This window comes from Triticum aestivum, chromosome 6B, assembly GCF_018294505.1.
Source record: "Triticum aestivum cultivar Chinese Spring chromosome 6B, IWGSC CS RefSeq v2.1, whole genome shotgun sequence".
Classification (NCBI taxonomy): domain Eukaryota; kingdom Viridiplantae; phylum Streptophyta; class Magnoliopsida; order Poales; family Poaceae; genus Triticum; species Triticum aestivum.
The window spans coordinates 45,768,275-45,779,207 of NC_057810.1; the positions used below are offsets into that span (position 1 = coordinate 45,768,275).

The 10,933-nt window shown below is 48.2% G+C and overlaps 2 protein-coding genes across 2 annotated transcripts; one reads left to right on the plus strand and one right to left on the minus strand.

Annotated features, from left to right (window-relative positions):
* Positions 1 to 15: 15 nt before the first annotated feature.
* LOC123135636 (BTB/POZ domain-containing protein At4g08455) lies at positions 16 to 3,974 on the plus strand (the record flags this gene model as incomplete). Its single annotated transcript, XM_044554793.1, is given in 2 exon segments — positions 16 to 306; positions 3,370 to 3,974. Coding segments are annotated over 2 exon segments (762 nt in total). The 3' UTR covers positions 3,844 to 3,974.
* Positions 3,975 to 7,235: 3,261 nt separating this feature from the next.
* Positions 7,236 to 10,500, minus strand: LOC123133390 (uncharacterized). Its single transcript, XM_044552892.1, has 5 exons — positions 10,139 to 10,500; positions 9,918 to 10,039; positions 8,114 to 9,052; positions 7,840 to 7,995; positions 7,236 to 7,743 (listed from the first exon to the last, which is right to left on the minus strand). The coding sequence occupies exons 1-5, from the start codon at positions 10,212 to 10,214 to the stop codon at positions 7,330 to 7,332; spliced, it is 1,707 nt and encodes a 568-aa protein (XP_044408827.1). The 5' UTR covers positions 10,215 to 10,500; the 3' UTR covers positions 7,236 to 7,329.
* Positions 10,501 to 10,933: the final 433 nt, after the last annotated feature.

Below are 10,933 nucleotides of genomic sequence, written 5' to 3' on the forward strand. Positions count from 1 at the left end.
CGCCGCAGGCCGGAGGAGATGTACTGCCAGTCGTGCAAGAACGTGTACGACGAGGAGGACGCCGGGACCTGCAAGGAGTGCTACGAGGAGGCCAGCGAGACGGAGGAGGAGCTCAAGCGCGAGATCGACGACCTCCGCTCCCGCCTCCTCTTCCTGCGCCTCCCCTCCCCCACGCTCGACGCCTCCGCCGCCGGCCACTCCGACCTCCTCCTCCACGCCATCCCCGCCTCCTCGACCTCCCCCTCCGGCGACGCCGACGGGGCCCGCCTCGACACCCCCGCCGTCCCTGCCCACCGCGTCATCCTCGTGAGCCATTTCCCCCTTTCCCTATGTTTTCTTGATGCGATTCAGTTCAAATTCGGTCTAGTTTACCTGCGTGCTGCCAGATTTCGCTAGGGTAGTTGTTGATTAGATGTGAGAATTTGAGTCTAGCTCGGTGTTTTTTGATGTTGGTAGTGTCATTAGTCTGCACTGATACTGTCAAGACGCCCAAAGTTCCACAAGTCAGTGTTCCGGCTTCAATGTCGTTAGTCTGCACTGCTGCCGTCGAGCAGTGAGCACTATCTTCTCTGGACATATTGGATAGAATTTTGGCACGTTTTGTGTGAAGTTTTATTAGAATTGAAACATGTTTTCTACTGTATGACACTTGATGTGCTGATGGCCAGCTTGTCCAGTGTGACATCAGTCAACAGGGGTCGCTCTGTAGTTCACTGTATTAGACTAATGAAAATGGTTTAGAGGAAATACGTTGTTGACAGCTTGAGGCAAAACGGAGCCTGGACATCAAAATTGATCTTGTGCTCATCAACATTTAGGCTGTGTTCGGTTGAGAGGGATTCGAAGGGGGTTTAGCAGGGATTGAAGTGGATTTAATCCCCTGCAAGTCAAAACCTCCCCAAATCCCCTCCAATCCTCTTGTGGAGGAGTGTAACCGAACAAGGCCTTATAGGGACATTTCTCAATTTCGAAATAGTAGGGTGAAAATAGGAATGTATATCCTGACGATAGTAGGTGGAGTGGCCATAAAGGAATTGAAGAGCCATTGAGTTCAGTGCCCTCACAAACCCTGTTTAGCTCCTGCCGTGAAGAACAGATCAGTCTCCGACTCTGTAGACACACAACTCACCCACCCAGAGGGTGTGGTAGGGTCGAGTGGAGTGGTTGGCCAGCGCAGCTGGACACAGTTCTCACCTCTTGATTAGTCGGCGGAAAACAATAAATAGAGATAGGTGTGTGTGTGTGTGTGTGTGTGTGTGTGTGTGTGTGTGTGTCATATGGTATTCTGGCTTTTGGGCGTCTTGTTGCTCATATAAAGGCATATTAGGGAGACAATTAAACGGAAGCAGAATCAGTAAGCTAGGAAACCGCTCCAAAGACCAAGCCGTATTCTAGTTTGAACTTGACACGACTTTCTATCCTTTTCTTTCGGTGCATGTGAGGAGGTTCCAGGCTAAGGGTAAGCCTGCACCTGTAATAAGTCACTACACGGCAGCAGCAGAGCTACAAGAAAGTTGCTGGGCAGGACAGGCTAAGGAATAACACACAGTGTTTGTCATTAAGGTCCAGTTTTGCTCTCACCTTCCACTGTTTTTTGCTGGGCTGGGAAAGCCACGGCTCAGGTCGTCCCCAACATATTTCTGCCACTGACCACGCTGTCTTGAGGGCTTATTTTCCTGGTGGCCATGGTGGCAAAATGAACACACGAAATGGCTTTCTCGCCTAGCCACGCAATCGACCTGGTATGTGTGGTGATTATATGAATTTGTGTGCTTAGAGGCAGCATCTTTTCTTGCACTGCAGGATAATGCATTCTGACTTCACTGCACATATGCAGTTCTGCACGCATAGACAAAATGATAGGAACGACTTTGCAAATATGAAAATGGGATGATATTTAGAGCAGCTTTCTGACTTGTGTTTATTCTCATTCACTTAATTGCAATTTCCTTGTGCTGAATGATTGCTGATTTGCATGATATGGTTTGCTTTATGGAAGCAGAGAATATTTGAAATGCGTGGTTACAATAAGAGTAATACATATCTAACTTATCTCTGTGTTGTGAACCAGAGGGAGTCAGCTAGCAGATGTGGTAGGATAGCTGTTGAGTTGGTTTTGGAGAGGAGTTCATGTAGAATGGTCTATGGGTGGGGTCTGATTGTATTAGGATAGGCCCAGAGGCAAAACATCCAGTATATAAGGTTGCATTATTCTGTAAAAAGGGATGCATTATTTGAAAAAAAAAGTATGTGTTGACTCTCAGTTTAATCTAGCAAGAAGAATCAATCTAATCTCTCCCAGTTATTCTCATGTCTCAACCTATGTCTACCCAATCCCTTGCGGCCACACAGTCTGGGTATCTTCAGCATGGTAATAATCCCATTGTGGATCTAAGTTGTGAGTTGAGACGTGTCTCCCTGCTCACCCTTCTATTGCTCGGTGCTGCTTCTGACGGCCCCATGCACTTAGTGAGCACTATCTCTTAAATTGTCGCCTCATCTGGCCCTGTATAGGAAGAGAGGCAAATCAGGTGTCTGGGCAGCTTCTACCCAACTGTATAGCATCCTTCTCCTATGCATGCTTGTTCGAGTTTTTCAAGGGAACAAAACTATTTGTATAACAAATAATAATTATATGAAGATAAAATGCATATTTGTACCACCAGGTGAAATTGTGAGTTGAGACGTCACTATTCAGTCATAGTAGGATCTTTTGTCTTGCGCTGTAAGGTTCTCCATGGTAGCTCCTTTGCCAATTTGTCAACCGTTTTGGGTACGTATTTTCATTTTTGTCCTGGTAGCTCCTTTGCCAATTTGTCAACCGTTTTGGGTACGTATTTTCATTTTTGTCCTGGTAGCTCCTTTGCCAATTTGTCAACCGTTTTGGGTATGTCTTTTCATTTTTGTGTGAGTTTCAACTTTCAACCAAAATTGCTTCACTCTAAAACCCCAAAGACCTGAATCAACAACCATAGTTGCACCATTATATTATACAAAATTTCAACTTCGCTCTCAGTATAAATGGTTTTAGACTAAACTCATGTGCCTTGTTTAAAATTATTTGTTGACTTTTTGTTCAACAGAATCCTTTGTCTATGATGTTTTCCAGTACAGTACTTCACTCTTTCGTGTTATTCAGATGCATAGCTGATCTAATTTCAGCGAGTGACAAATTGCTTGAACTCTGATTTATTTCCCGCTTATTTTTAAGATTGTCACCATTCTCTTATTTCACTGCCACCTTAAGTCCACATTAACTAGTTATTACTCGACACATTTCACATTTGTGAAGTATTACTGATTTGCTTATGCTGGTTCGCTGTGGTGTGAATGTATCTTTCTGTTAACCTGTGTTTCTCTTTCGAACAGGCCAGCAGATCTCCTGTATTCAGAGCAATGCTTGACAGCGAGATGGAAGAGAGCCGGAGCGGCGTCATCAAGATGTACGACGTGTCCTACGATGTCCTCCGTGCTTTTGTCCACTACATGTACACGGGCGAGGCTCTCCTGGACGAGCAAATGGCCTGCGATCTCCTGGTGTTGGCCGAGAAGTACGAGGTAAAGCACCTGAAGACCTACTGCGAGAAGTTCATCACGTCCAAGGTGAACAACGACAACGCCATCGTCCATTACGCGTTTGCGCACCGGCACGGCGCGAAGCAGCTGCTCGAGGCCTCCATGTCGGCGCTCATGGATAGCATGCCCACGCTGGCGGAGCGGGAAGAGTACAAGGAGCTGGTCGAGAGGGACCCGAGGATCCTCGTGGAGATCTACGAGACCTATGTCAGCCGACAGGACAACACTGCTGACGAGAGGGATTCAGATTGCTGCTGTAGAAAGTGATAGCTGAGGGTAAAATAAAGCCATAACAGCATAAAATGTGGTTTGGTGAGATATGTATTGATGCAACTATGGATCGTTACCCAGATTCCAGAATGGATCTAAGTTGACTAAAATGATTGTTTCCAATATTTTGTATTTATGTTCTTTTGCCCTATACTTACCAGCATTTTTGTAAAATTATTACTTGGTGTGATGCTCTGGCAAACCATCTGAGTGAGGTACTTTCAAATTGTACATGCCTACAAAGGGGGCACCCGCCACAATTAGGCCAACTCCACCGCGAGGCCCCTCCGTCTGGCCCCGTCCGTTTGGGGTAAAAGGAACAAATCGGTCGGCCCAGCATGCGACGGCTCGGACCCATCTGATCCGTCTTGTGTCCGGGCCGACACATTTCAAGCGCATGTGGGTTTGGGTCGCGGCGGACAGCAAACGGACGCATCGCTCATCCGCGTCGGGGTCGCGTGGTAGGCGGCCACAGACTTCCCACCCGCCAACATCAATGCGCACGCGCGGCCGGTCCCGTCTGTCATCTGCCCAGGCGAACGGTCGTGGTCCTTAAATGGGGAAGCCGTGGACCGGCCGTCGTCCACACTCCCCACTCCACCCCGCGGTCCTCGAAACCCAACACCTCCAAACCCCCAAACCCTAGCCTCGAACTCGCCGGCCGGCCGCCTCACAGCCATGGGGCTCTGGAACTACAGCTTCAAGGGGAAGCACGACCGCGAGGCTGGCTCGTCCTCGGGTCGCCGCCGCCGCGGAGTGAAGGAGGAGCCCGCATCACCACCGCGTCGGGCCCCCGCGCCGCCCGCGTTCTCCATCGCCCCCACGACCGCCGGCGAGCGCGACCGGCACTACATCCACGTGGATGTATGCCGCCGCTATTGGGAGACGAGGACGCCGCTCCCCTGGAGCGACGTCCACCTCCCCAACAACTGGCATTTGTCCGCCGACCACGTACCGATCCCGTCGGTCCCGGTGAGCGGCCGTGCGCGCCGCGAGGAGATCGAGCGCCGCTGCCGCCTCCTCTCGGACGACCTCTACTACGACACCAGGTATGCCCCCGACTCGGCCCTGTGGGACACGTGATTCCGGGACGAGCACGACACGCGGCGGGCGTCCTTCTTCGCCGGCACTTCGACAGGGCCGCGGTGGCCACGTCCAGAGTGCCGAGCGGCTGCTCCCTAGGTGCGCGGGCGTACGCGGGTGCGCGGCCTCACGCCCACGCCGTCGCCTTCACCATCTCTGTCGCCACGACCACCTCCTCGCATGACAGCGAAGGAGGCCTGTCTCATGGCGCGTGTTATGGAGGACTCCATGAAGACGCACAATGAGCGCCAATGGGAGGGCCTCGAGGAGATGATGGCCCTCTCTGCGGCCGGTGACGTCGCCATCCCCGAGCTGGAGATGGTGGCCGCAGAGAAGGCGATGGAGGAGGAGGAGCCGGTGGCCGTGTTCCACCCGGGCCTGGTGGGCCAGCAGTGGAGCTGGTCGTGCACGGCTCCAGAGATGGCCGACGCCATGGGGGGCATGAACTGGTGCCCCACGCCGCCACGGTCACCAGAGCGGGACGCGTCGCCACGGGAGGAGGTGGTGCAGGCCCCCGCCTTCCAGCCCGCCCCCGCGTACCACTGACCGCCGGCCCATCTCTGGACGCCGCCGGACTACGTCGACCTCGTCAGCAACGACGACGACACCGGCGGCCACTGAAGACGGCAACGGCCACGGCAGGAGCGCGCGGGCGGCGTTTTTTTATTTTGTTTTTATGTTAATTATGGCACTTGGCCGTTAAGTGAACCGTGAAACTGGGCTGTTTTGTGGCCATGACCCCTAACTTATGTTTTATGTTTTTTTAACTGCGTTTATTTACTTTCTTTAGTCATTTTATTTAAGTTTTTCTATTTTTTTAATCACGTCCAACACAGACATGATTTAGGGTGCGGCCGCGCGTTGGGCGCACCCACGACCCAATGGACAGAAGCGGACATGGGTGAACCCATTGCCGCCGTAAAGGGACAAAATCCGGCCAAACCGGATGTCCGTTTGGGATCGTGCGGTGGAGTTGGCCTTAGGCCACCCCAAGAGGCCAAGATGGTGAAGCCTATCCACTGCCCAAACACGGGTTTGAATGATCAACCACAAGAAAAAACTGCATTCAGTTCTTCCAAATGACCTCTTTCATGGGGGAAACCACAATGTTTTGAAACTGAATGATGTAGGCCGAGGAGGAGTAAGGGTCATTGGCCGTTTGCATAGACGGTGTCCCTAACCTCTTAGATGCAAGACAAGTGGCTGCATCATGCATGCATGTGGTCGACCAACATTACCATGGAGACGTCAATCTGAGCCACTCACGTGTTCCGCAAGCTTGGTGGACACACAATTTCTCTTGTAGATCTGAAAGATGGCCAGCGCGAGGTCTTTCGGACGCATAAAACGTTCCATATCCTCATTGTCACATGAGTTGCCCAAGTCTCCACATGCTTTGACGGACGTCATGCGAGACTGTTTTGTTCCTAGTCACTAGACTCGAGACCTCTTCAAGAAACTTCAAGTGCTCAAGCAAGGAATGAAGAGTGTCAAAGAGTAATGCAAAGAAATGAAAATTGCCATGATCCGAGCAAACATGACCACGGCCAAGGAACAAACCATTGCAAACCTCGGATTTTGAACCGTACACCAATTTGATTGAGTTGGCCCATCAAGCCACGAAGGTAGAGAGATAAGAGCAAGGAGACTTCAGATACTCGATACACCCTCAAGTAGTGATCCCTCAATCTCGAAAACTCCGACAACTCAATCAAGTCAACCTACAAATACCTACAAACAACGTTCGACATCAAGTGCCACCATGGCCTCCACCGACAATAAAAGCAAGATTGGATGCTTCACTTGCAACGGTTGTGGGCACAAGACCTATGAGTGTCCCCCAATAAGCACACCATGGTGATCAACAAAGCAAGAATCTGTAAGTGAAGGTGAATTGGAAACTTTGAAAGATGTTACTAGGCACCAAGATGTCAACAAATAAGAAGATTCTGAAGTCTATTGCGAAAATGATTTGAGCCCAACTCTTGTTGTCTTGAAGACCTTGACCATCCAACAACAATATGAAAGATTGGCTGTTTTTTTTCCTTTTACTTTTTACTATAGTCTATTATTCTTATGTTTTTTTTTCTTTCCTTCCATGGATTCTTTGGTCAACAGTTGTATACTTGGCAGCTTGCCGCAGCTTGTGCCTCCCTTGGCAATTGGTTGTAGCAGATTAAGCACTAAGCTTTGCTGCCAGTAACAATGTACTTTGCCAAAAAAAGCACATCATATCTTGCAACAGAATATTTCAACATTGGTCAGCTAATCCTTGCAAGCATATTAACATGCCACACCAGGAAAAAAGATAAAAATGGTCCATCCAAGATCTGAATTAAAACTTTGTTGTACAGTAGGTCACACAAATGGTTCAAGAAGCAAAACATGGGCCATCTAAAATTAAATGGAAATGACATTGCGCGACAGTGATAATAGCCGCTCTAGTCTTTTACCATGGCACTTGTTGCAAGGCTCCAGAACAGTTAACTTAACTGTAGATGGAACTTTATTCTCAATGTATGTTCTGATAGCCGAGAGCGTCCTAGGGGTTTCCACGAGAATAGGATCCGCCATGGGAAAACACCAACCGTCACCACCTTCATCATAACACCTTTGCCCACAAATGGTGTCCAATGTAAGATACTCAAGTGACACCGCGTTCTTGAGAATATAACATGTCAGTTCAATCAAGCACTTCGCAGAGCTGAAGCCACTGATCTTCACGCTTTTGAGGTGGCCATGGTGGTGTTCGGGCATGTGCCTCAGTTGTGAATCCACAAAAATTGATTCATGCACCATACGCCGCTGAGTCACCTGACAATCGAAAGGATAATCTGATTCAGTTAACTGGACCCAAACTGATCGGATGACTTTGCAGGACGAATTAAAAGAACAGCGCCACAGACTTACATCTAATGTCAAAGTCTCCAGGGAAGGAGAAGCATCCAGGAAAGAAACCAGAGAAAAATAGTCATATGTCCCAGAATCGTTTGGTCCTAATCTCAAAATAATGGTCAGGTGCTTAAGGTGGAGGAATTTCGTAGGCAGCATTGGTGCATCAACCACCTGCACACACAAAACTTCATGTATCAGATACACTCTACACCAGATATTATGACTAATAATATAATATGTACATATCTCTAAACTACAACACATAATCTTGTAGCGAATATATATATACCTCATCTTGTGATTCTATGTAAAGAGTTTCAATATTTGGCAGAACGGATGGTAGCTTGGCACGGGCATCATAGATAAGATTGCTTTGTACCAAGTATAGTTTCTTCATTTGCCATGTTTCCACAAGTGAGAAGTCTAACCTGCATCCTGATCTCAGCCAGAGACTAGAGAGATTTGGAGCTTTGCTCTCTATCACTCCCAATCTCTGGCATGCCAAAATACCAAGCCAGCTGAGCCGCTGCAGGGCACTAGATAACTTCAGACATTTAATCTCATCACAACTAGTAAGATCTAATAGCTCCAAAGCAAGAGAGTTGGAAAGAAGGCGCTCTAACTCATTCCATGTGACGCTCACACGACGCAGGTACAGGCATGTTAGGCTTCTCAATGGGCCAAGTTCAACTGTGCGATGGAGGACACAGAGACCAAGTCTAAGGCACCGAAGCGAGTTTCCAACCCTGTCAGATAAAAGCGCGCATGGGAAGTTGTATGTTCTCTTTGCTCCAGACAACGGGCATGGGAAGTTGTATTTTCCAGTTGTTTGAGACATTGATGCAGACAACATGAAGGTGAGTTCTTCAAGCCCAGGCTTAAGAGCAATCTGAAGCCAACTGTCAAGATAACTGAAGTCATCAAGCCCATTCATTCGAGCGTAGTCAAGCCTGAATGTTTTCAAGCTGCCTTTGTGTTTCCTGAGAATGCAGTCAATCTTGTGGTGGACCTTCTCTCCACTCGCACTTTCTTTCGAGCCAGTTGTATCCTTATTAAAGATGAGGCCGGAATGGTATCTCCACGAATGTAAAAAGGGAAAGCCAATTGTATCCTTATCAAAGATGAGATTGGGATGGTATCTCCACGAATGTAAAAAGGCACGAGATCCGCAAGCAGCACGAGCAGCTTCACGCATTGGCATTAAGGAGTGTATACGAAACAATATGTCCTGCACATACAAGCATGTGATGAAAGATCAATATTGAGAACATAAGGTCATTAGTTCAACTGGACAAAAAAAATAACAGTAGAAATCCAGCTACTTTAGATAGTAGGCAGTGCAAAGGAACTAACTTTGCTAGGGAAACTCAGCAACTCATAGAGAAGTTTTGCTAACAGTGTTAAACAAACGGCAAAGATAGCATATCTGAATGGCAGACCATGAAACAGAATCTGCCAATCTGGCAGTTACACATCCTATGATAAACCAGAACCAGGGTAACTAAGATGAAGAGATAATTGTTCAAGAAGACCATAAAGATGAAGAAAAGGGCAAGCAATGCAGAGTTCAATTCATAAATCCAAAATTTGTTATGGATTTAGGTAGCACAAAATTGCACAAAAGCTAAAAAATCAAACCTAAGGCATCTATAGAACAATTGTGAAAAATCTTGTTATCTTTTTACAGATTTATTTATTTAGGTAGCGCAATAGAAGAATCCATGATTTGGAGAGGTTGTGAAGCAGGTGGAAAGATTAATCATTTTTCCAATTTCTTCTGTAATGACTATGCCAATCAATGATCGCTCGAACTTTGTTACAGGACAAGCCGACCAAAAAATGAAATTTTCTCTGTTACTCCCTCTGTAAACTAATATAAGAGCTTTTAGAATACTAAAGTAGTGATCTAAACGCTTTTATATTAGTTTACGGAGTGAGTACATCAGTATATGTGACCAAAAGGATCTTTTCTCTGTTTGCAAATCGTAATAACATGCAGCTAGCCGAGCATAGTCCCGACAATTAATTAGTCAGATGAGAGTAGTCGCAGTGATATCATGCTTGCGATCCTCAAAACTTTACCGCCTCCGTACCTCAGGAAGCTCCTTGATTGCTGTTCTCCTAATTTTACCAGATTGAGAATCATCGCCATCGTCATCTTGTTGACAGGGCGATCCCTTCCTTTTACCCATCCTTGAGGCCGAAAGCCGACGACCTGCGACAGGGAAAAAAAAGGAGGATGGTCATGGTAGCCCCGACATGGATAGGAAAAAGAAGAGAAAATTCACCCAATCTGTCGACATCTTTTTCCCACCTGAAACTCCCCCTTGCTGACGCCGCGGCCGGTCGCTCTGCAGAGACACGAGCCTGTTCAGCCCTAGCATCCCCATGGACGAGCAGACGACGATACCTTCCTCCCTCGGATCGGATCTGGCCGAGAAAGCACTTCAGATCTCAACTCCTCTCGAGCTCTCCTTATCAATCTCTGTTTTTGGTCGAGAAATCACTTCTGTTCTTGAACTCAGCTTCGAGCAGGCGCCGGAGCCGACGGGCGGGCGGCGGCGGGGCTATCAACTGCTAGTAAGTACGGAGTATATGCTTTTTTCTTTCCTTCGGGTGATGGACAGCTGCGATGAGGCCTGCCCAAGATACCTTCTTCCCAGGGATTCCTGTCAGGATTGCTCTCTCTTTCGAACTGTCAGGATCTTTAACAGCGCCTCCAGCCGAACTCCTAGAAGGCTTCGACTCCTCAAAATTCCTTTGATTTCTTTTTTAATTCCCTCTTTTATAAGATAATAAGTTGGGCAGCTATCTGCGCCGGCGCGGTGGCCCAACTGTTGGGCCGGTCGAGCCCCAGCCGTTCGATGCAGCGTGTGATGCAACCCCTTCAACCGTCAGATCAGATCCTCCGCCTGTATCCGTGGTTTTCTTCCCCAAATCACGCCACCGCGCGCGGAGAGAAGAAGAGCTGACAGCGAGCACCACCGGCCTTCCCCCATCTCCCGGGTCCAAAGTTTCCATTTCCAGGCCTAATAGCGCCGTGCTTGCAACTCATCGCCGTCGTTCGCATCCCTCATCGCCGGCCCCTCATAGCTGACCGTCGTGTTTT